This window comes from Microsporum canis, genomic scaffold, assembly GCF_000151145.1.
Source record: "Microsporum canis CBS 113480 supercont1.2 genomic scaffold, whole genome shotgun sequence".
Lineage (NCBI taxonomy): Eukaryota > Fungi > Ascomycota > Eurotiomycetes > Onygenales > Arthrodermataceae > Microsporum > Microsporum canis.
Genome location: NW_003299168.1, coordinates 1,723,374 through 1,748,302, shown reverse-complemented (window position 1 = coordinate 1,748,302; position 24,929 = coordinate 1,723,374). Strand labels below are relative to the sequence as shown.

The 24,929-nt window shown below is 46.9% G+C and overlaps 8 protein-coding genes across 8 annotated transcripts; 3 read left to right on the top strand and 5 right to left on the bottom strand.

Moving 5' to 3' along the window:
* Positions 1-343: 343 nt before the first annotated feature.
* MCYG_02095 (conserved hypothetical protein) lies at positions 344-1,099 on the bottom strand (the record flags this gene model as incomplete). Its single annotated transcript, XM_002849115.1, has 1 exon — positions 344-1,099. One exon carries the CDS (start codon positions 1,097-1,099, stop codon positions 344-346), a length of 756 nt encoding a protein of 251 aa, XP_002849161.1.
* A 622-nt stretch (positions 1,100-1,721) lies between these two features.
* MCYG_02094 (conserved hypothetical protein) lies at positions 1,722-3,578 on the top strand (the record flags this gene model as incomplete). Its single annotated transcript, XM_002849114.1, has 1 exon — positions 1,722-3,578. One exon carries the CDS (start codon positions 1,722-1,724, stop codon positions 3,576-3,578), a length of 1,857 nt encoding a protein of 618 aa, XP_002849160.1.
* A 1,382-nt stretch (positions 3,579-4,960) lies between these two features.
* MCYG_02093 (pre-mRNA processing factor) lies at positions 4,961-5,749 on the bottom strand (the record flags this gene model as incomplete). Its single annotated transcript, XM_002849113.1, has 2 exons — positions 4,961-5,605; positions 5,648-5,749. The coding sequence occupies 2 exons, from the start codon at positions 5,747-5,749 to the stop codon at positions 4,961-4,963; spliced, it is 747 nt and encodes a 248-aa protein (XP_002849159.1).
* A 393-nt stretch (positions 5,750-6,142) lies between these two features.
* MCYG_02092 (conserved hypothetical protein) lies at positions 6,143-7,228 on the top strand (the record flags this gene model as incomplete). Its single annotated transcript, XM_002849112.1, has 1 exon — positions 6,143-7,228. One exon carries the CDS (start codon positions 6,143-6,145, stop codon positions 7,226-7,228), a length of 1,086 nt encoding a protein of 361 aa, XP_002849158.1.
* Positions 7,229-7,877: 649 nt separating this feature from the next.
* MCYG_02091 (transcription factor SPT8) lies at positions 7,878-9,995 on the bottom strand (the record flags this gene model as incomplete). Its single annotated transcript, XM_002849111.1, has 4 exons — positions 7,878-8,100; positions 8,214-9,433; positions 9,494-9,855; positions 9,953-9,995. 4 exons carry the CDS (start codon positions 9,993-9,995, stop codon positions 7,878-7,880), a joined length of 1,848 nt encoding a protein of 615 aa, XP_002849157.1.
* Positions 9,996-11,167: 1,172 nt separating this feature from the next.
* On the top strand, positions 11,168-14,776 carry MCYG_02090 (helicase required for RNAi-mediated heterochromatin assembly 1; the record flags this gene model as incomplete). Its single annotated transcript, XM_002849110.1, has 5 exons — positions 11,168-11,551; positions 11,632-11,990; positions 12,045-14,058; positions 14,263-14,303; positions 14,356-14,776. 5 exons carry the CDS (start codon positions 11,168-11,170, stop codon positions 14,774-14,776), a joined length of 3,219 nt encoding a protein of 1,072 aa, XP_002849156.1.
* A 474-nt stretch (positions 14,777-15,250) lies between these two features.
* MCYG_02089 (ATP-dependent bile acid permease) lies at positions 15,251-20,402 on the bottom strand (the record flags this gene model as incomplete). Its single annotated transcript, XM_002849109.1, has 2 exons — positions 15,251-20,228; positions 20,338-20,402. 2 exons carry the CDS (start codon positions 20,400-20,402, stop codon positions 15,251-15,253), a joined length of 5,043 nt encoding a protein of 1,680 aa, XP_002849155.1.
* Positions 20,403-21,606: 1,204 nt separating this feature from the next.
* MCYG_02088 (metalloprotease MEP4) lies at positions 21,607-23,790 on the bottom strand (the record flags this gene model as incomplete). The annotated part of the gene is made up of 6 exons (XM_002849108.1): positions 21,607-21,790; positions 21,850-22,123; positions 22,145-22,270; positions 22,336-22,883; positions 22,941-23,338; positions 23,392-23,790. The coding sequence occupies 6 exons, from the start codon at positions 23,788-23,790 to the stop codon at positions 21,607-21,609; spliced, it is 1,929 nt and encodes a 642-aa protein (XP_002849154.1).
* Positions 23,791-24,929: the final 1,139 nt, after the last annotated feature.

Below are 24,929 nucleotides of genomic sequence, written 5' to 3'. Positions count from 1 at the left end.
AGGCATCAACTTGACAAACAAATCACAGATATAGCTATACTACTATTGGCCGCTCCCTGCTTTATCCACAAAGCACAGAGAGTATCTTGATCTGTGGGGGCCCCGCCCCTTCCGTGCGGCCCGGAAGTTTCCTACGAACATGGTTTCGCTGTCTTGCAGCGAATCAGACAAATGACCGAATAAGACGAGTGAATACATAATATGAAGCGAAAAGTGAGTATAATATGAGTGAGTGAATAAGATGGGTAAATGTAGTAGTAACATGGAAAGTAAAGGCGTTCATAGCGATACTAGCTTGAGCCCGAGACTGAGCGTAATCCGAGATACAGTCATTATCAGGCGTTTACCAGACCTCAGTAACGGCGTTCACAATGTTATAAACCGGCGAGCCGAATTCTAGCTTCTGTCCTCCCAAGTAGACTCCTAACTCCTCTGGGCATTTACTTTTTTTTGGATGACTAACACAGGTGTGTATGCAAATAACACAGACACGTCGAAAGGTGTGATCCTTCGCGCCCCATTCCGTGGTAATATTCAACTCAGTATCCTCGTCCATGCCGTCTGGTATCGGCATTCCGTCTGGGAAAATAATAGTGCTTCGTTTATCTCGAAACTCAAGCTCGGTCCAACCCGCCTCGTCCATTTTGGTGTTCAGCTTTAATCCCAGTTTGCGCTGCAGGCCACGCTCGATGACAATCTTACTGAACTCGGCAAGAAACGAATCGTACCTGGACAGGTCGGGAACTTGAGCGTTTGTGTATTCGTATGCTTGAAATGATCCAGTTTCGTCAACATAATAGTGGATGGGGCGTAGTTGGGAGGATTGTTCTGCGAGCTTCAATGGTCCTAGGGAGTAAACGGCGCCATAGGATGGGACTGTGACCTCCTTGATGGCCATGACCTCGCCGTCGTTGGCGTCAAAATGTTTGTGGATCAGTCGGACCGAGACGGTTGATGGAACATTGTGCTTAGTGAGAAGGACGCGAAGCTCATTTAGGTCGTCAGAATGGTCCTGAGAAACAGTTGCCACTTCACTTATACGTGGGAGAGAATTGTAGGTAGCCGATGAGACGAAGGAGTTCTTGAGTGAGACGGCCATTTTGTGAGTGAACAAGCTTACTTATTCTCAAGTTCATAAACTTCCTAACTTTTTTGATCGTTTACCACCCAGTTTATATACCATGGGCGCAATTCTACGAGAAAGGACTCAAATACATTCTTCTCTATTATTTTCCGCTCTGTCTTGTCTTGGTTGACCTCTTCTTTCCTTTCATTGGCGTCACGTTCCTTGATCCAAAGGTTCCATTTGGCTGTTGTTCTTCTCCGCAGCATCCCGCTTTCTGCATGTCCATCATAAGACTGGTCTGCTGCTCAGCCTGGTCGGTTTGCGTTCAATTTCAATTTAACTAGCCAGCAGTCGTTACATTCTCCCTTTCTCTACCCCTGCAACTTAAGTTTTTGTCAGATATGGGTCACTCATAGCATTTATAGTGCCTTGGCACAAAGATTTTTTCGCTCAGAATTTCCCGCGTCTTCTCTCACCTTTAGGAGATGGTAGGTTGTTGTCAAGGCCCCACCCAGGCAGCTGTCTCCAACCCCCACCCACCAATTTGTACTTAATAAACATTCAGCTGTTCGAGCAAGGCCCTGTATATTAACCTCTCTCGAAAGAACAGCGCAGACCGTCCCTCACAGAGCTTTTCCAGGACTTTGTCGCTGACATGGCACCAGATTCCACCCACCTGGCTCAGGAAGAAACCCATGATAAATCTTATGAAACTGTTCTCAAAGACATCAACGGCACCATTTATAACAATGTCCAAGGATTCCACGAGAAGTATTTTCAGAAAAAACCTTGGTCGTCAAAGGCCGAACGCGTCGCCTGGACAGCGAGCCGGGGGCAGGGCAATGAGCGACAGACACAATTCCCTTCAACTCCAACCGGAAAATCATTTTTAGAATGGTTCTCGGAGCTCAAGTCGAAATCCTTTGGCGGCCGAAGCACATTCTATACATCTTGGGACCAGCCCCCTCACGACCAGAATCTACCGAGTGTTTTCCTGGTCCCCACTGGCCTCTCCAAGACCAGTAATGAATATAGCTGGGCCGATTTTCTGGTCGTTGCAGAAGTTAGTCGAGATGCGAGCTCATATAGACAATACTTTCTGCGACTCTGTGAGCACGCTCAGAAGGTATTCAAGAGCCAGCCAACGCGCCGGTTTGTCCATAGCTTTTACGTCCATGGTTCAACGGCAGAGTTGTGGGTGTTTGATCGGTCGGGGCCATATGGCTGCGAGGCATTCGACATTCGCAAAGAACTAGATCGCTTCATCATAGTCACGGCCAGCTACACTGAAATGAGCGATGAGGAGCTAGGAATAAACACTTTCATCAAAAAAGACGAGCAGCGTCAATACGTTATGGTCAAGGGCGAGAATAAGGCAGACATGGAAAGAATCTACTTGGAAGATCAGCCAATTGCCTTCGCACCTGATATTGTTAGCTCTGGAACGGCTGCTTATCGTGCGAAGAGGATCGAATCAAATGAATGGGAATTTGTGGTCAAATTCACGTGGAGGTCGGATCACGGCCTGCGAGAAGTTGATATGTTGAGATTTATCAAAGAAAGGAACGTTTGGGGTGTGGTGCAGCTATTCGGGCACGTAGATCTTGATAGCATTGATAGACTACGTCGAGGGCTGGAGTTCAGTTCGCCACGGATGGTTCCACCCAAAGTATCCAAGTCTTCAGATAAAACACAGTCTCCGGCCGACACCAGCAACCTTGCAGTGGGAGATCATGTTCAAAGCGTTATCGATAAATGCGCTGCTGAAGCAAAATTAGCTGGTCTGGATGACAAAAAAGACTCGACATTCGTGAATCGTGTATTCTCCTGTATAGTTGTCCACCCCCCCGGTCGGGCAGTCGATAAATTCAAGTCGATACCGGAGTTCTTGGGGGCATTTAGCGATATTATCAAGGGCCTTCGATCACTTTACCAAGATGGAAGAATACTCCACCAGGATGTTTCGAAAGGCAATCTCATGATCACGGACGTCCATAAAAGAGGTGATCCTAGGGGATTCTTGATCGATCTGGAGGCAGCAAAGTTGTTAGATGATACTGATGCAAAGGAGGAAATCACTGGAACGAAGTTGTTCATGGCTATTGGAGTCCTGAAAGCTAAACCGCACACCTACCGTCATGATCTCGAGTCTCTTTTCTACTGCCTGCTGTGGATCGCGAGTACTCACGGTCTTGAAGGTTTGCCAAAGGATAGCCTCTTTTACAGGTGGGTCCACGGAAGTTTCGACGACTGTGCACAAGAAAAGAGCAATGACATGGGCGAGAGCGAATTCGATCACATCGTGTCAGGGTTTACTTCAGAGTTCAAGGGCCTTGCACTACTCGCTCGGGAGCTTCGAAACATCATGTTTCCAAACCAAGATGAATTACTTTTCAAGGGGTCGAACAACGTTTCTGAAAGCCCAGACATAGTTTACAACCAAATGATTAATGCGTTTGAAAGAACAATAGAAGCTTATGAGCAGTACTCTCAGGCGACGAAGTTGGCGTGATGGTTATAGAACGGTCTCATGTTGTTTTCGTATAATGTTTGATTCAAGTTAATGGAATGATGTCACTCGTCAGAAACGCCATACTGTCATTTTATTAAAAGTTTCTCATGGGCCTTGGGGTATTAGCCTTTTAGGTCTAACATACTTAGCTGTACGGAGCATACTTTGCTTGCATCGTATGACTCTGGAAATTATAACTATTTGAATATTGATACGCTTGTAATATCGGAATTGATATAAATATTGATCTCCATAGAGTAACCGGTACATGGCATACTAAAATCATTTTCGATACGTGTACTTTTGGAGGCCTATTTTATGTGCTTGACAAATTGGATGATTGAATAAACGCTCAAAAAGACATAGTGGTTGCCAGTCGCAGAGGACAGCACTGCCAGAGATTTTTTCCTGAGAATTATATCTGGGTTCTAGTATAAGAAAAGACCCTAAACTCCGCCTTTAGATTGTCCGAGTAACCGTTCAAAAACTACAGACGCTATTTCCAAAATTTTCGAGCGATGATAGTTTATCTATTAAATATATGATGGATGACTATGTCAAATATGAGCGAGAGCAGCGAATGATGATTGGTTGAATGAGTTTGAACGTGTACAAGGGTGTAAATGTACGTATATTGCCCGCAAAAATCCTCAAGACGGGAAAATCAGTTACGCCATATAAAAACATATGGCATGTGGAGCATGTTGTTATTCCTACATTCGAAGTATGGGTGAAGGATTGGGAAGTTCGCATGTTGGATGAGAGAGGAGAAATACCATGGTCAGCAAAGGTTTTAATAACCCTTATAGCGTAATGACGGCAGCCCATCTTGGTCTATTTACGGTCGCGTTTTACGAAATCTAGGAATTTATCGGTCTTTCTTTGGTGCTAAATGGTATGTAAATAATATCGTAATTGATATGGTGTTTAATAATGTGAAATTATCGTCAAAATGTTGGCCCATTGGCCTGTTTTTGGATTTTTTTTTGGACTTGTCGCTTTATAGCTACTCGCTTCTGGTAGCCTAGTATGGTCATAACTTGTTAAACCCATGGCCATAGAAAAGCTCATAACGAGCAATGAGGGCATCAATTTATGGGTAGATCACCATCATTCTCATTCGCCGTCCCCGTAACGGAGCCTGCAAACTGGCTGCCTTCGCCTGGGACCTGAAACGGGGCTCCGTACGTAGAGGCGATTATACCTTAGCAAGGCCCGAGGTAGATACTTGTGGGTATTTGGGCGACGAGATAGAAGAATCATAGTATCATGATTGGAAGACACCTCTGGATCGCATCAGTGGCCTAGAGCCACCAGTGCTATAAACAGATAGCCCGTGGGGTATAAATGTCTTTGGCAAGCGCAAAGGATCGTTGTTGCGATCAGGGACTGGCACTATCTTCTTTGTCGCCTTCACCCTCTTCTTTCTCGCCCTCCTCTTCACTCTCTTCGTCAAGTTCTTCAAGCTCATCCTGCAAGGGGCTGACCCTTTCTTCAAGCATATCCAAGTCTTCCAGCATAGTCCTTGCTGGTATCTTCCATAAACTGGTTCCGCACACTCGGTCTTTTGTGAGCAAGTCATCAACAAACTGATCCATATGTGTCAACAAGAAGCCTTCCTTCGTGCGTCTCTTTAGCTTTCTATAATCCATCAAAAGCGGCTCCAGAGTTTTATATATCTCTACCGGCTCAAAAGTAAGTCGCACATAAAATGCTGCTAGGGCGCGCAGATATTTAAAGTCACCCGTAGCTTTTAATATTGCCGCATCGGCTTTGTCCTGTGCATCGTCCGGATCGTCATCTGCGCCTGGATTATTCCCCCCATCACCAGAATTTTCCTCTTTATCCGCTTCTGGGTCGTGGAAATTCAAATATTCTAGTATCACATCTCTCTCTGGCGCGAGTTGTAGAAGCTTGAACGCGAGGCAAAGAAAAGGGGTTGGCTTCTGCCCAACTCCATATGTTCCACCGATATACGTTAATTCAACCGCTCTGTCGCAAAGGGTTGCCGCATTTAATCCGAAACACTGTTCTTTCCAATAGTAAGAGTCTGTTATTCGGTCACGCACTGCTTTTTCGAAGAGAGTCGCTGGGTTTACGCCGCGGATCAGTGGGCCTGAATAGCCACGGGTATCGAGAAGAGCGCTGGCATCTGCGCGGTGATGAGACATGACTCAACTCAATGTCCCGCAAAGGATCGATTAACGTGTTTTTAGAGGAGGGTAAGGAGCCGAAAAGTCCCCCCGGGAATAATATGCTGATGGGTACCAGTTTTGGTGAGAAATTGAAGCTTGAAAGTATTTTCTCTTCAGGCATCAAATTAAAGTTGGTGGCTTATCGATAAGCTCCGTTGCCCTTCCAACCGCCATCAGCCCGTTTGATGATGATGATGATGGAACTTGGCTCCAAAGTTCTGCGCGGAGCAAAGGACATAATGGTTTGATGACTCTCTTACTTATACATATCCAAGTAATATTTATACTGTTGCTGGTCTCTTCGTTTCCCCCTCTCCAATGATGTGTTTACATACATGCTCTACGTACACATAAACAACTGTTTGCATCATGGTATTACTTAGTTCTTCTACTGTTGGAGTCGCATTATCATCATCGATAATCGGTTTCTTTACCCTTATCCTCTTTTTATCCGGCTATGTCTTGCAGCAGCAGTCGGTCAGGCATATCCGGGTCGCATTACAGCGGTCACCGTCTGCAAACCCCAAAATCCAACCAGCCTATCCTTCCGAGCCGATATGGGACGACAACAAGCGCCCTTCAGAGAAAACAGCGAAATTAAATGAAAAGAAAAAAGGAAATATTTTGGGGAGACGAACAAAATTTAGTCAAGGGAACCAATCTCCCCTGGGCGAGCTAGTTGAGGAAGATGTTGAAAATGAGCAAAAAATAGAGAAAGCGAAGCATGCATATCTTCATATTTTGACGAAACCAATCGCCTCCGATATCTGCTCTACCGTCCTCTTCTTTGAGCACCTTGCGTCAAATAGCTCTCAAACCACCGAGCAGATTCTTCTTTATCCAAAATCATGGGACACTAGCTCTCCAACCAAAAGTGTCTCATCTGCCCTCACTATTCTTAAAAAATCAAGCGCCAGGCTCAATGCTGTTGTCAAGGGAATTGATACATCAGATATCCGACCCGGAGCGCTATCAGAAACCCAGATGATGAAAAAGGCTTCAGCCAAGCTAGTTGAATATGAGAGGGTTCTTTTCTTGCGCTCTCCTGGTCATCTTGTCAACATTGACAAATTAGAACAGATGATTACCTCCGATATTGGTGAGATAATGAAAGTGGGGTCCTCTAAAATGATCCCTTCTACTTGGATTTCAACGCATCTCTCTATTACGCAGCGCCAGTTACCGCCAGCCTTGCTAGTGGCCAGCGAACCATCTGCCTTTTCATCCCCCACAGGCAGCAAGGCACCCCCAAAGCCGCACATCCTAAACTCCGAAACAATGCAACAAATGAACTTTGTCATGGAGTCATCTGAGTCACCCGGAAGGCACCCAGGCCCAGCCTACGTTTACTTTGAGAGCGGTATGGTGCACCGAGGCGGAAGCGCAGACATGCATTACAGTGAATGGAAAAAACAAGTCCAATCAGTGTGCGATGGTGTGAACCTTGGTCTTTAGTTTTATTTTCTAATATAGAAGCTTGTTATGTGTTGTTGGTTTTATATCCACTGGTTCCAGACAAGGTTAAAAGGGAAATTGGTGTATTTCATACTATACTTATCATGTCTTTGATGGGGATTTACGGAATGGATGGAATGGGGAGGCTTCCTGACTGGCATTTTCCTGAATATGTTTATATACGGCTACACAAAGGAGTATTTTAAACGATAATGACTTAAATAATCTTTTTCACATTACGAAAAATGGTCAAATTGATTACCAACAGGTTTATAATGCCTGGACATTAGAAAATAGATAGACTGTAGAGGGCTGCGTAGTAGATTTACATGCCCATTCTAATACATTGAATTCCCTACTCTTTTAAATCATGTGTTTCCCAGAAAAAAGAAGAAAAGAGAGAGAGAGAAAGCGAAAATGAGTCCTCTGCATCAAACAGAGGAGGAACGCCATCCGCCAACCAGACCCTATAGACCCAATTAGACGAGGAAAAGGATATCGTAATATTGTAGCAAGAAGCCAACTTTTGGCCACTGGTAAATAGTAAAGAATGCTAGATGAGAAAAGAGTAAGATGGTGATAAAATGTAAGGTGATATATGACGGTGCTAAAGTTGGGCAAGAACGGCAACACCTAGCATATGCCCTGATTAAGATTGTAAGGCAGATATCTCATATCCTAGGAGAACTTCCGTTGTCGAGCCTTCCCATCCCCGGTTGCCACCAGTGGATATTAGGTACTTGCAAGCACTATCCATGTAAAGCTGAGAAATGGTACCTGTACGGTGGCCAGGGATAATGAGAAAAGGAACTGATGATCTAGAGGTTTGTTCTTCCCTCAAGTCGTATAAACGTAGAATATCGTGCGAGGCACTGTTAGTTTTGGGACAAATTAGCAATCTATGAAAATAACTGATGTATGCCCGGGTTCGTATGAAAGGAGGGCATAGGAAAGGGTTGAAAACAGTTGAAAATAAAAATCATACCAGATGAGATGTCGGCCGTTGGGCATTATTTTAAGGGATGATACCGCACCACTTCCATGTGGAAATTTAAAGGTGCGCTGCGGGTCTCGAAGACCTTTGTGTAGACTGTATTCTTCAACAGTGCCGTTTCGCCTACCAGCATAAATATAGTTGCCATCGGGAGACCAGCACGCACTCATACACCAAGGGGGGCAATTTCGTGATGTAATGCGAGCAATTGGATCAGATTGCCTACGGTCCCACACCCGAATGGTACCATCTATAGAAGCGGATAAGAAAGTGTTATTGGCATTCCCAGAGGATTCCATATCATTGGTCATTATGCTTGTCTCTAAGGCAGCCGTTAAAGACTCCAGATCTTCTGCATGTGGAAGACCACTCATCATCGAGTCGGATATTCCATTTACTTGTGAATCCTGTGGCTCATTGGCGGATTGAAGTTGGCCTGCGCTTGAATCTGGGATAGTTTCTGTTTGAGACTCCGAATTTGAGGCTATGCCATTTGGCATGGCGCTAGGGCCGCTGTCTTCTGCTTCCTTTCGTGATGTCGGTTGCTTTTGTTTTATTCCATTTGCCAGTGCTTGAGAGAACTCGTCGTCTTCCGCTGCAAATGCACCACCGGATGGCGCATCTGCATCCCCACCGCCTTCTGCATCCCCAAAAAGTGAGTCTGCTTCAAAAAGGGAATCGGCCGGTGACCCCGCTTGCTGATCGGTAGATTGACCGTCCTTATGATTACTTCCGCCGTTTACAAAGCTTTGGTTGACAGAAGCGGCAGCACGGTTATTTGACGAATATGTTCCATTGGTTAGCGGCCGTTCCACAATCTCCCGTGGGACAGGAAGGCTCGATTCAGGGCGGAATTCAATAGCGGAAACCTGTCCGATGCCTGATCCAAAGGTGCGCTTCACTTTACCGGTGTCGAGATCCCACTCTAAGGCTTTCTTATCCCAGCTCCCGGACAAAAGTGACCTTTCATCTTGGGTAAGGGATAAAACTGATACAGCCGAGGTATGTTGCTTAAGCACCGCGATCTCTTTGCCTTCATCATGGCGAACAGACTGTAGTCGTATAAAACCTGATTCCAAGCCCGAAAGGAGCCATAAACCTTCGGCTTGGGCGGCAAGTGAGTACACCGGCGACATGCTGGCGCCGTCCAAATTTTCCCAGTAGTTCACCAAGACGCCCGCCTTGACAACGCTGTCAACAAAAGGATGACGCTGAGCAACCGTAAGCATGAGCTTACTATTTATAGAGTCAACCCAATTGAACCTTCGTACGTATCCGTCGGAGCCGCCAGTAAACACCCAGCGCATATCGGCAGTCGACGTGACAGCATTGATAGAGGTACTGTGAGGGGCAGCTGTTGTAGGGACAATATCGTAGGTTGCAGCTGTTAGTGCTTCGGGGCGGATCTGCGGCCGGTACATGAAGGGTTGATCCGGGACCGGATCAATAGTAGGTGCTGTTATTATGACTTCGGGGTTTTGTGTGTTTCTCGCCTGGCTCTCCGAGTCCACAACGCTGGAGTTGGAAGGGGAATTAGGCTCGGGCTCAGGTTCAGGCTCAACATCAACATCCATTTCATCCATATCCTGCATGGTGTCATCCACACCGCCGTCTGAGCTACCATCTTGTGATCCTATTAATGGGTTTGATATATCTTGGTCAGCGCAATTGTCTCTTTTTTATATGAGGCAGGGTAACCGTGGGGGAAGTTGGCAGTAAGTCGCACTTACCGACCAGGTCGCGGTCATCGTCATCTTCCAGAATTGAAGGCATCTTCGCTGTACTTGAGCGGATTTCTCTTTAACAACACTGTATGTAAAGGGCCGACAGGTGGTGGGTTACTGATTCGGAGTGGTATTGGACTAGGGATGCGCCAGTTACAGACTGTAGAACGGAATTTGCATGGCAGGCTTCGGTGAGTGAAGAACTCATTGTCTTCCAGAGGCTACATGGACCCGCAGAGACAGCAGAGAAGACGAAACGTTGAAACTCCTAATAGTCGCATGAGGAACTCCAAAGTTCGCCTTTTTCCCTCCCTTTTTATGAATCGCGCAAGAAAGTAAGCGTGAGGGTAGCCGCGATTAGACGCTGGAAGCGCCTAATGCGGCTTTGGAAAAACGCTAATCCGACTACTCTTTTTTTTTTATCTCGACTTCTTCTTTCGAGCTGGTTACAAGACAAAAACAGACCAGCCATCCTGATGTCTTTTACTGACCTATGTTATCTCACTAGTGTCTCTTTTCAACTGGCTAGAAATAGCTTTATGAGAGCCTATCGACTTAATCTATAATATTGGTACCCTATGGGACCAAGTGTTTGCCACAGACATGGTATATTTGCAAAGACAAACTGTACTAACCATGTCTCGCTCTATTATCAACCTGCTAGGCTATGGATGCAATATCCCGCCGCCCGATCATATTATGCGATGTTTCTTTGCCTGAGACAAAGAAAGATATGGCTTAAGTCACTCTCATATTAACAGAAAGTTTTCCCACCAATGCTTTAATATCAAACACTGCTCTTACCAGTGCTTGCTCTCCTCCTCTTTTCCCCCCTCTACCTTTCCGCCTTCCTTCCGGCACTTTCTTCTCAGAGTATTGTGTTAGGTGATCTATGTCCATGGCAGTTGCCTCGGTACCTAAGTACAACATCTCTAGCGCTCCTCCTCTCACATTTTAATAATTCTATTGCTTCTCTCCTGACCTTTCTTTGTGTTTCTTAACTGTCCTGTCTTTATCGGTATTCATTCCTTCTACGCTCTCTTTGTTGAGCTGTTGCTTCTTTTGCCCAGGGAATTTTTTACTTGAACTTCATTTTAGGAGTTCACCAGGTTTATTTCTCCCTCTCGTATCGCTCCTTCAAATTTTTGAGCCATTTGAAGAGTTTTATTGTTTCGTTTTTCTCTTGATCTCAGCCACGAGAACCACCTAAGCCGAGTTACGATGCGAGGTCGAGGTTATCAGCGAGTCCGAGGTCGAGGAAGGCCGCCTCTTTCTCACTCGTTTATCGAGATTCAGCCAACAGTTCAGATTGATAAGGAGGTTAGAGAATATTTTACAAAGGCAATTCACTCTGGTACACCTGGGACTTGGTCTGCTAAGCCTGAGCTACCCCCTCCCGAAGAGGTATTGGGGCTTGATGATGGCGAAGTGATTTCACTTAGCGTGAATCAGATTCAGGGCCCCTGGCCATCAAAAGAAGACTATCTTAAAACTCATTACGAACTACTCCGTGAGGATGCGGTTGCCCCATTGCGAGATGCTGTTGCATATTTTCGTCACGATCCGAAGATGTCAGACTCATCCCAATGCTGTGTTTATGAAAAGGTACTCAATATATTTTACTAGCCAGGCCAAAGACAATAAATGAATATGACCACGTGAATACTGATTGCCGTCTTACCTAGGTTCACATCGTCGGAGTGACTTTCGCACAAACTGGAATCGCAGCTAGAGTCCAATTTTCAACTTTCAGGGCAGGCAAAAAGATAGTATGGGAATACTCAAAGCGCCTAATGACTGGAAATATTGTTGCATTATCTCCAGCAAGTGACTCATTCCGAAGCAAATGTATTGTCGCAACTGTTGCTGCGAGACCACTAGACGGCCTTAAGGCATCCCCGCCTGAGATAGATATTTTCTTTGCACGCCCTGAAGACGCAGAATTTGATTATCAACAGGAGTGGGTCATGGTTGAAGGCCGAGTTGGGTACTTTGAAGCTGCTAGACATACCTTAAGCGCTCTACAGAAACTGTCGAATGAGAGGTAAGTAGTAAGATTATAAATCATGACCATCTACCGAAGCTGACAGTTATATAGCTTCCCACTCTCAGAATATATCTGTGATCTCAAACCCACGATTGGGGCACCGCAATATCTACAAGAAAATCCATTGGTCAAGATGACCAGTGTACTGCCTGATCAACAGGGTCATCAGAAGATTGATCTAAGTAAAGAGTGGCCGACACATCCTAGCACTCTCGACCCTTCGCAGTGGAAAGCTCTCCATCAGATAATGACAAAGAGATTATCAATTGTCCAAGGTCCCCCAGGTACAGGAAAAACTCATGTCTCTGTTGTTGCAGTAAAGGTGATGTTAGATAACATTCGGCACGGTGACCCACCTATAGTTATCGCAGCACAGACAAACCATGCCCTGGATCAACTTCTTCGCCATATTTCAAGATTTGAGCAGAGATACGTTCGTCTTGGTGGCAGGAGCGCAGATCCAGATATTAGGACGCGTACCGTGTTCGAATTACGGAAAAAGAACAACTTTCCATCCGCTATTGGAGGAAGCCTTGGTCCTGCGAGGAAGGAGTTGCGTGAACTTACCGACCAAGTTGTTGAGTTGCTCTCTCCATTCCGCACAGAACATTCCCATTCCCCCCTACAACCATCACTTTTTTTGAATTTGGGGATTATCTCTATAACTCAGCATAATTCACTCATTAAAGGTGCCACAGGATGGGTACGAGCCGGTGACCGGACCGATCCAATGTCAGTGTGGCTTGGTGACGCTCTAACAAAATTTGAATTGGTTTACGAACAAGAAAATTTTGGGTTTGTTGAAGAAGAAATTGATCTCGAATATGAGCAGCTGAAGGAACTCGAGGCAGAGCACGGGCTTGATGACGACGATTATGAGATCCTGAAAGGCCAATATCTCGGTATGAGGGAGTTATTCACGACTCGAGGGCACCGATCCTATCCTGAAAAATCCATTGAAGGCAGCTATCTGAAGTATGATGACATGTGGAAGATTCCTAGTGCTGCACGCGCTGCAACTTACTCACTGCTACAGAGACGTGCAAAGGACATCGTGCGCAGCAAATTTCGTCGCATTCTCGAGAGGTACAATGTGGCGTGCAGAAATGCAAAGATAGGGAAATGGGAAAGAGATTCACTAATTCTTCGGGAGGCACGAATTATTGGCATGACTACTACAGGCCTAAGCAAATATCGAGCTCTTGTCTCTAGTCTTCGACCAAAAATTATACTGATTGAAGAAGCAGCAGAAGTTCTGGAGGCTCCTGTCACCGCAGCATGCTTGGAGTCACTGCAACACCTTATCTTAGTCGGCGATCACCAGCAGCTCCGGGGCAGCTGTTCCATGCAAGAACTTGAGGGAGACCCATACTACCTCAGTATCTCAATGTTCGAAAGACTCGTTCGAAACTCAATTCCATTCAAGCGCCTGACCAGCCAAAGACGTATGATTCCAGAAATCCGACGAATCCTCTCCCCAATTTATAACGACCTGCATGACCATTCTAGCGTCCTGGAACGACCGGATATACCTGGCATGGGTGGAATCAATTCCTACTTCTTCACGCATGTATGGGCCGAATCTTTTGATAACCTATCTTCGAAATACAACCAGAAGGAGGCAAGAATGGTTGTCGGTTTTTATGTATATCTGCATATGAACGGCGTTCCTGTTAAGGACATTACGATCTTAACGTTCTACAACGGGCAACGCAAGTACATTCTCAAGGCATTGAAAGATAACCCACTTTTTCATGGACAGTATACAAAAGTGGTCACAGTCGATTCATACCAGGGAGAAGAGAATGAGATTGTGCTCTTATCCCTAGTGAGGAGCAATGAAGGCGACAATATAGGCTTTCTTGCAAATGAAAATCGCGTCTGTGTTGCATTATCTCGTGCCAGACGTGGGTTTTATATATTCGGAAATGCAGAATCTCTTGCAATATCCAACGGATTGTGGTGGCAAGTGGCACAAATAATGAAAAATGCGCCAAAGCGTTTAGGATATTTTTTGCCCCTGATGTGCAAAAAACACATGGCCAAGACGCTGATAAGCAGTATGGTTCCGTGACAATTAATTAATTTGGTTCATTTTTACTGATATTTCTCAATAGATCCGGAAGCATGGTCGAACATTGACGGCGGATGCTCGCAACGATGCGGAGAGAAGCTTTCATGTGGACATACGTGCCCTCTTCTTTGCCATGCGTACGGACACTACCTAACTTTCAAAAACACTCAGAATTACTCACTGACCTCACTACAGCATCTCCCATTCCAGACTTCAATGCCAAGTGAAATGCGATCGCATGCTCCCATGTGGGCACAAGTGTACCGAGCTGTGCTTTCGTAGTTGCAGCTGTATCTGTGCGGTGGCTACGCGGCAAGTCCTTACAAGTCTACCGAGAAATCGCTCTATTGTTCCCCGAGAAGCCGAATTCCTTCCTCCTGGCAATACTGAAGAGCGCGCTTTGCTCGCCAAACGATACCAAGCATTTGCAACCGGCGGTGCCCAGAAAGAAGACGCTCGGCTCGCAAAAGAAGCAGAAAATTTAGCGTTACAAGAACGTTTGCAACAGATGGATGAAGAAGCATGCATTGATTTGTTTGGAGAGCGAAAGTCTCAAAACTTTCCTCGAGAAGACAAGGAGGAAAAATCCGAAGTTATCTCCGACGGGAAAGGTGGTGTTCGGATGAAATACACCCAGTTTTATTCCAACTCCCTCGCCGCGTCCAAGAATAACAACGAGGGAAAGAAAACGTCTAGCTTACTCGATTAGGATGGTATGTCTGCGACGGCTGTGTACTGTCAATGCAAGTCATCTAGTGAAGACGGACATCTCATTCCTAGCTGTGACAATATACCCATAGTCTTTCAAGGTACAGAGGATAGCCACATGTTAACATTCGCCAGGCAGGTCAGTGGTGCTTAGTACTTTCTTTGGTTGGTCACATAGAATAGAATAGCTAGCTGGTAGGAAAAAATTAAAGAGAAAATGAAAATACAATTTAAATCTCTTTGCACTATGTAACTAAGCAACGTGTTGTTGGAATGATTAAAGGGTCTTACTCACCTAACCAATCCACAGCTTCTCCAATGGTACCACTGTAGGTAAGTGGAAAGGTTTTAGACGCAATGAAAGTTATAAGAATAAGGGAAAAATACAAATTTCTTCATTTTTGTTGGGTGCCAAAACAAACAGGGGAAATCTTCTTAGGCTAGCTAAGGAAGAGCCTGCCAATCCGAAGCGGCTCTAAGAATCATCCACTAATCTGTGTTGTTCCCAGGCCTTCTTTGCAGCTTCCAACAAAACCTCCATGTTTCCGCTGTTTTCACACATACTCCTGAAAATTCCTCCTTCTTTGTTAATCAGCTGCCAGGGCCCATCGTACTCCTTTACCTCACCATGATCAAGAACAAGAACCCTATCATAGTCGATGATTGTTTGGAGGCGATGTGCTATTGTCAATATCGTGTTGTTACCCCTTAATTCGCGAAGGGTGTCTTGGATCTTGGAATCGGTAGCATAGTCGATTGAGGCTGTTGCTTCATCCATTAGAAGAACCTTTGGAGATTTGAGCAAGGCTCTGGCTAGACAGAGGAGTTGTCGTTGACCTTGGGAAAGGTTGGATCCGGACTCGGTGATGGCTGATTCGAGATTCAAGAAAATATTTTTGTTATCCTGCAGATGGGCCGCGCTGACATCTGTATCGGCTGTGCTGCCGTTTGCAGTTCCAACTAGGGTGTTGGAATCTTGAGGGGTGTTAGGCACAGTATCTTCTTCAAGTAGTAACGGAGCTGATTCAGCGTTTGACTCGGGAATTGTATTGCTATGTGGCCGTTCTGCTTCCTCGGAATTGGTCATGGCTGGGCCGAGGAGATGGACTTGGCGTAGGGCCGTGAAGATCTCTTCATCTGTGAACAAACCGAATGGGTCAAGGTTTGTTCTAATCGTTCCTGTGAAAAGGGTGGGGTCTTGTGGCACAATCGTGATGTTTTGTCTAAGATCCTGCAGACCGATCAATCCAATATCAACATCATCAATTAGAATCTTTCCGGTTTCCGCCTCAAGACCTCGGAATAGAGCTAGCGCTAGGGAGCTCTTCCCTGCACCGGTCCTACCGACAATACCAACACGTTCACCAGGTTGAATGTCGAAGCTCACGCCCTTCAATACTCGGTCTAGGTCAGGGCGATATCTGGTGGAATAATCAACAAACCTGACGGCACCCTTACTTGGCCAGATTCTAGCCGGTTTAGTTTCTGGGATCAATGCCGGTGCCTCCTGTTCCACTTTCATGTATTCCTCCACACGCTCAACCGAGTTCATATTTTGCTCGTTTTCGGAATAAAGCCTGACTAACCAAAGGATGTTTTCGGAGAACGTAATAGCATATGTCATTGCCAAACCTGCTGCTCCAGCATCGACAGTATTAGCGCTTAGAATAAGGAAGGCAGCTGCGAAGAATGAGACTAGGGCACCGATTATGTCGACTCTGAAGGCAAGCCATCGGTTAGCGGCCCATAGGTAGATATAAGGCCTGTTGTAAGTGTTGATTAGGCCATGATTGTCCAAAATAAAGCGAGCGCCGTCGCCGTAGGCTCGGATAGTGACGACTCCGTTCAGGGTTTCGCCGAATTGCTGGTACAGCGGGCTTCGCTGGATGGATTCCAAACGTTTGAGGTCACGGGATGTATTTATATAGAAGGCTCCGAGGGCAATGTACATTACGGTGATGAAGACACCGGCGATTAAGAATTTTGGAGTGATAACGGAGATAAGGATAACAATCATAGCAATTGCGGCTGCGCAGTGTATAACGCCGATAGCAGTAGCTGCAACGTCTTGGTCAATAGACTGAATATCCTTCGAGAATCGATTCATGATACGACCCAAGGGAGTTGAATCAAAGAACTTGAACTTGGCCCGCATCACAGCTCGGAGTAACCATGCATGGACTTTTCTCGATGCGTGAATGGAGCCCCAGAAGAAAATCCACTCCCTGATGAAAGTAATGAAAATGTACATGATGGTGAGGACAAGGTATATCCAGAGGTAGTAGGATTCGTTAATATCGGCATATTTCCTGCGCATGGCGGAAAATTGAGGCTCCTTGGGCGTTTGAGAGATAAACGACATGGCTGCTGTGTTTCCAAAATTCAAACTAGGTACGTCGAATGCGGTAGCTCCAGTGCTTTGGGTGCTGTTCCTGATCTCATACGCATTGGCCCACTGCCTAATCCAGACATTTGGCGCCAAAGATGCGAGCTGGTGGAGAAGGAAGAAGAACATTGCTAAGACCCAGAAGTACCATGGTCCCATAGCACGAAGGTACATGTAGATAGTCGACATTGGAACACTTCCAGTAACTTTCAGCTCTTCATTGGTAGGCGGTGAAGCTGCTGTGGCTTTCTTCTTCTTTAGAGCTCTTACGCCTCCATTGGTGGCAGAGGCAGCATTCTTTGCCTGGTCGGCTACAGTCTCTTCAAGATTTGAGGGCACACGAGACGCTAGCTCGGAAGGACCATGAGATCCTGATCGGAGGATATCATCCTCAATAGCTCCGGCATCAATCAAGTCTTTAGGTGAGCCTTGAGCTGTAACACGTCCGTTGTTTAGTATGACAGCATATTCGGCCTGGGGTAAGACGAGCGAAACATTGTGAGTGACCAGGATACATGTGCGGTTCATCATGAGCGGACCAAGTATGGCGTTGTTGAAAATGTGCTTGGCCGTGTGTGAGTCGACAGCGCTGAGGCAGTCGTCGAGAAGTAAGTGACGAGCACTGCTGTACATGGCTCGGGCCAGAGAGATTCGCTGCTTCTGACCTCCTGAAAGACTGATGCCCTTCTCGCCTACAAGAGTTTGATCTCCGGCATCCAAGATTTCAAGGTCACGTTCCAACGAGCAAGCTTTGATAACGGCTTGGTATCGATTTTCATCAAAGGATGATGCAAAGATGATATTCTCCTTGATCGTATTGTTGACAAGCCAAGCTTCTTGGGCGCAGTACGCAACACTTTCCGTCAGAGAGGTCATTGGGTTGGGACGAAGGTCAGCTCGATCACTGGTTGCTCCAGGCAAAGACACAGAGCCCTTGATCAAGCTCATCTCTCCCAGTAATGCCATGAGCAAGGAAGTTTTTCCGGATCCAGTTGGGCCAGCGATGATATTTAGCTTTCCAAGCTGGAAATTCACGTTGACGTCTATCAATCGGAAGGCTGGGGCAGTGCTACTCAACACGCTGCTAGGATTCATCTTGCCAGTTCCCCAGGACAACGTGGCGTTCTCCAAACAGATTTTCGGCTCCTTAGTGCTGCAATCCTTCAGTTGATGGTATTTTTCGGTCTCTTCCTCACTCAGGAATTCTTCAACTCGATCAATGGATACCTTTGCTTCGAGGACGTGTGCTGCCATGTCAGCCAGTCGGTCCAGAGGAACACGGAGTAGCGAGAACATAGACAAGGCAGGGAACGCAATTGATGGGATCAACTTCTTGTTCTCCACATATGTGAAGATGTAGAACGTGCAGAGTGTGGTGATAAGTGGTGTGCCGTAGAATAGAGTAACAGCCCAGGCCCAGAGCAAGTAACGGGAGCGGATGTGACGTAGCTCGGCCTGTCTCTTTTCGTTTATGATGCCCTCAAAGCGATGTTCCCAGGCGAAGTATTTGATGATTCGAATATTTTGTAACACCTCATTTGTGGCATGGATACGAGCATCAGTGGCGGCAAGTATCTTGTACTGAATAGCTCGGAATCTGCTAGCAATATAAACGTTTAATGGAGCGATTAAGATCGTCATTGCAACTCCAGCCAGAGAGCTGACACCCAGGACCTGATAGAGGAAGTATACGGCTACGATAAGCTGGGTAGGAACACTGGCCCAGAGGAAGTGCAGATAAGCGCAGATATCGCTGACCTTGAACGAGTCAATGGCCATCAAGTTGATAATCTTCCCCAAGTTGGCCTGACCATCGGACCCCTTCTTGGGTGCATCTTCACCCTCGCCCTTTGATTTCTTGGAAGCCTTTGGCTGGTCCTTACTCTCATCCTCGCCCTTGGCGGCACTTCCAACAAATGCACCGGCCTTGCGTCTGAGAGCTTTGGCGTAAAGCTCACCGACGATAATGGCTCTAAGCTTGACACTGAGTTCTCTTCCAAGCCATAGAGACTGGCCGTCTCCGACTGCCTGGACGGCTCCACAGACAAACATGAGCACGACATAGAGCCATGCAGCACTTACGGGCGTCTCATCGGGGTTTTCAACATACTCCAGTATAAACTTGAGGAGCCAGGTGGGGAGGAAGGTGAAGAGACTGGCTAAGATTGCCCAGAGACCCTGGATGAGCAGGTCGGGGGTAAAGTACCCTACCAGGTTCCAGGCCATGGTACAGGCCTTCTTATACTGTCTGAAGCTGGCCAGGACCGCGGTTGCGTGGCCGTCTGGCTTCAGGTTCCAGACATCTTTGATTTCCAGGGAGTTCTTATATCCCATGGCGATGAAGGAGTCCATCCACGAGAAGCTGGCCAGGGAGAAAAGACTGGCAAATTGGTCCTTGGGAGGAGTCATGCCGTCTTCGTGTTGGACGAGGACGGTCTCTCCGCCCTTTCGGGTGGTAAGGGCGATCAGCAGCAAGATAGTCGACAGCCCAAAATCCGTGGCCAAGAAGGGCATATTGGAATCCTGCGGCCTGTGGATGAGGATCGAACGGAACGGTAACACAATGAAGAGCCATTGTAGTGAGTACAGAGAGGCAGTATGGTTCCAAAGTTTTGGTAGTGACGGGCACCTGGATGGCGAAGAGGCGAGTCTCCCAACGGCGAGGGCCAGGATATATATCCATGAAGCCAGACGAACGATAAGGGAGGTCTGAGCAGGTATACGAATGCCCACGGCAGCTATGCCGATACCGTTCGTGACCACCTGGCCGACCAAGGCGAGTATCTCGATCGTGTTGACCAGCGTCTTCCCACGCGGCTTATCGGGCTCAATCAGGACATCTGCCGTGCGACTGATGACTTTGTTGAGCATCAAGTCACTCTCTTCGTCTCCGTCATCTCTGTAGGCTCCATCGTCGGCTCCATTGGCATGTACATCCACGATATCAGACGGGGCTTGTTTGTACTGCCTCCTCCGGTACTCGGCAATCCGGTAAAGCAGAGCGTGTGCAATGACCAGAACCAGCGAGATGGCACAGGAAGCTATAGGGAGAATGAACCCGAGGTACCTACAGAGAGTCAATTATGATTTATCCTCGAGGACGTGTACTGGACAGGAAAAGCAAGGTGGGAAAAAAGAAAGGAAAAATAGAGGCCCAGCAAGGATTTTTTGCTCACCTGTGCTGGAAGCATTGTGACAGGTCGTCAACGTCCCAGACGGGGCGTCCACCGCAGTCTTCCATGGCGAGGTCACCCTTTTCTTCTTCTTCCTCTTCTTCTCCTTGGGCGTGGTGCTCTCTCCTGTCTGCTGTCTCTGTTGGATGTGTAATAAGTGCTATATTAGCGAAGGGTGTTGGCTTGTTATCAGATGGAGCATGTCAGACAAGCCCGGGAAGCTCTCTTAGCCAATGAACGACGACTCTGTAGAGGACACCAAGACAGCCACAGACATTATCGGCCTCTCTCTCCCCTTCTCGCCGTCTTGTCGCCTTCTTCCCTCTGTCTTGCTGCGTACTGTGTATGTGGTTGTCTCAGGTGTCGCGTCTATGGGGTGTTGGGGTGCCAGATGTTGATGGGAGGGCGGAAAACCTGGACGGCAACCATGACAGGCGACTTAACTTATAAAGAATCCAGCTTATCTATACGAGCAAAGCCTTTGCCAGGGGGGGGGAACTCGTCCTGAGTCACGGAGAAGACATCTTTCTCGTCGCGGTCGCGCACGGCGCCGAACAAATGCCTGAAAGTGGTCTCCGAACGGTTTCTACAGCGACAGATCCTTCTCCACCCTCGCGTTGCATCTACACATAAAACTAAACTATTATTGCTGCATGTCAAGGGCGAAGAACAGGGGGGAAGAGTTCTCGTGATGCTTGTTGCCGTATTTCGCGGTGGGGGTGAAGAGTCGGGTTTACATAGATATTTCGCTCTTGATACGGCGAAGTGCTGTACATTTATGGAGTATCAAGATGGATCTTTAGCCCACTAGGGGATTAATTCCTTTTCCTCTGTCCGTACTACGGATACTCTCGACCGTCGAGCTCGATGTTTGAAGTATGGAAACACATAAAAAGACTTCGTACTTCTGACTCAACGCGGCAGCCTCGTATTTTTTTACACATATAAAGTGTCTCTGGAAGGGTTCAGGCTTGTTGATCGTGCATATGAGACGCCTTACTGTTGACATAAGATGTTCATCTTCCGAGCTCACCGCTTGATTCTTCTTCTTCTTCTTCTTTTACTTTTATTCTTTGCTTCTTTTTCGTCTTTTCTTTTTATATGCTTACTAAGCTGGAATAACCTTACCCCGAGCGGCGATGGCGGGTATTAGATAAGCACAAGTTTAACTTCTTATCAGATCGGATTTTAAGCTTTGTATTATGCATTAACAAGTTGAAAGAGCTAGCTAGGCTGTTTATATGGGTAAATATAATTACATTATATTACTGTTTAGCAGCCGCCAGGCACTCTGCTGCTACCGACTCTCTTTTCGGGGTTGTAGGCAGCACCCACGCCGAGCCCACGCTTAGCAAATGCCTTCCACAGCTCACACCTGTTGGCGCCCTTGGTGAGGTTCATGTCAGCGTCGATGATGGCATCACGCGCTTGGACAAAATTTGGGAGGCAAGGTTGGCTGGGGAGAGAGATGTTAGCATTGACCGAAAGTAAGAGTGGAGGAGGGGAATAACTAACAGGGCCATTCCGTCAAGGACGAGTTTCATGGCGAGATTGCGGCCGTCGGTCGGGACGCCATCCTTAAAAGTAGGCTTGATTTTGTTGACGTTTCCCATACCGTGCCTCTCGATCAGATTCCAGAGAACCTCGTTAAGTATCGTACACCAGATAGTGCCGATAGCATGGACGGATTCCAACCCATCCGCATCAACATACATGAGAGGGTTCGTGTGCAGATCGGTAGAATAGGGATACTTGCGGATACCACCCTGCCGGCCTGAAGCCCACTCACCTATTGTGTAGTTTTTATTACGGGTATCTCTCTCCTTTAGGTGGACGACAGTCGCGAAGAAATCACTCCAGCCCTCGCCCATGCCACCGGATTCAAGACTGGACAAGCATCGGGAGTTAGCTGGGCCGCCGGTGAGTCGGTTGGAGACTAATCGGGGTATGTGTTAGATATACGCATCTTTAATTTTATTGCTTGATGTTAGGCGGACTCACCTCCGTGGGTATATTCGTGAATAACGATGCCAGCCTCAAAGGAACCATCGCGGTATGGCGTGGAAGTATCCCAAACATACATTCTCATGCGACCAGGCTGCCCATCTGGAGGAGTAGCAAAGTTGGCATTATTCACGCCAGAACCATCCTGAGTGTTAAGGATGGTAAAGTCATTGCCCTTACCACCCTTGCCCCAGTTGTTGACCTGGAAGTTCCCTGCCTTCTCGTTGAAGCCGAGGATGTAGAGTAGGTCGTGGTAGACGTTGCCGGTGTAGAATAGCTGGGTGATAGAAGCATCTCTATACGACGCTGGGGGAGTCATGGACTGGGTGTATGGGTATCTGAAGATCAATAATGGGTTCGTTGGGCGGTGGTTGTCTTCGTATTCCCAACCGCCGCTTGGGTTGTCTTGTGCGATGGCATTATTGCCGCGGGTAGTCGTGTGCCAACCACGGCCATCAATGTGCCAATTCCTAGACCCGGTCTTGAACCACGGAAAATAGAGGTGGGCGCGTTCTCCATCAGTAGGGTCATTGACACCCCAGGGGCTGGCATCCAGTTAGCCTGTATTCCTATTGTAAATGATGGGAAACTAGGGAACATACTAGACTTGATACTCGGCGGATGCAACATAATCAACGACACCATGGACTTGATCATTCTTCTTGGCATCAACATATGTGAGGAGCCAGTTATCACCGACATCGGTTTCAACTCTCCAGGTGAGATGCAGGCCACCGTCCTTCTGGAGATAAACAAGCTGGGCCGTAGGGTCGGTGAGTGCACCCGTTGTGCCCTTGAACATATATGTCGAATTACCTTCAATTGGGGTGGTCTTAACTTCACCGACAGCAGCTGTGACGGGAATGTTCAAGGTGTTTATAGCTCCAATCAGAGCATTGACTGGATCTGAGAAGTCACGCTTGGCCACAGGGTTGGCCTTGGGAATCTCCCCTTCGTAAAAGGAGCTTCCATATGAGAAGACCTTGCCATCACGACCAACCTATGGATATACCCTTAGTAAGCCAGTTATTATCTTTAATATGCTCCACTTACATTAACGTTGAAATCAGTGTTGTCAATATCAATCCCGTACACGGTCTGACGGAAGTGGACATGGCCAATCCCGCTATCACCAATATAGTGATCATCAATAAGGCGGAAGCTGGCATATGGAAGGGTCGCTTTCAGCAGGCTTGTGGCAACAGTAACATAATCTTCAGAACTAAGGTTACTAGCACTGTGGTCACCACCACTATAGCTTGAGCCTGTAATATTGTCCCCGCCATACTCAGCAACATCCTCGCTCTTGTTATAGAGGGATAGCTGGGGGAGGAAGTAGGCGCTGGTATCAATATGCCGGTGGGTTACGTTAACAGAGTTGGGTGGCTCGGCAGGGTGGCCGAGCACATTCGAGGGCAGAGCCAACAGCCCTGCAAGCAAAAGTCCGTGCATGATGTCTGCTTGGCTGGTAATGAAGGGGGTGATGGAGAGAATTGAAGGCAAGCTGCTGATTCTCTAGACTTTTCTCGAGGCTCGCCATGATGCCTTTATATAGAGACACTATTCCCCCTGTTCGTCATAGAGTAGCAGCCATCACCCCCTCCAAATGTCACCTTCAAAGACCTCTACAGGGGACCATGAAGTATAACCATCCAAATAGATGCATTGCCAATGAGTTTCCCTAATACCCAACTCCGAGCGTGGGGCTCGTAGCCATATTCTCCCCTGTTCATTTTGTGCTGTAGGAATCACGATAGCCCATATGATAGTGCAGAATGATGTTTTTAGTTGCCGGTTTTGCACCCATCATAGCAACCTGCCAAGGAAGAATCAATGGGTATCACATATAAGAAGTTGATACAGGGCGTGAAGCAAGTATTCCATCGAGCTCATTCTTGATTCTAGAAGTTTTGTTCTCCTGTTTCCCGGTTGAGGTGCCCGAACGGGATCTCAAGATCTGGCCTGGGAGCCAAGGTGCATGTGTACATATACATAGTACAAATGATTCATGATTATGGGGTAAAGGCCATTGGAAAAATTTTCAATCGTTGTCCGTTAGGGCGCGAGAACGGCGTTTGAATTGATATTTCCCCCTGTAACTTTTTTACTTTGGCCCTCAGGGATGTTCTTGTTCAACCATACAGGGGGAGAAAGCCCTTTTAATACGACCTCAGACACGATGTTTCATGGCAGTTCTAGAATGAAAATGGAAATATTTGCCATCTTCGGTCTCATTGCTTTCATCTTCTTCTGCGTTCTCCTTCTCTTGGATGCTGTAAGCTCTCGCGTGCAGGCATTCCTCCTCGATGCACCCCGGAAACAATTCACATACTCACATGCATAGTTATAAGCAGCCAACTGCTAGCGCCGGTGTCTTATATGTTTGATAAAAAAAGCCCACAGTCCCTTATTTTGAGCACTTTCTAGCCAATGCGTACATATTTCCGGCCTACCAAGACGCTTCAAGGGCTGGTTGAGAACCTTGCTCCGATCTCTGTCGAGTGGTACCATTGCAACGTGGCAACCGTTAGCTATGATGGGTAATGAGGCGGATACTTATCTGCCCACTGGAGAGGAAAGAAAATATCTCC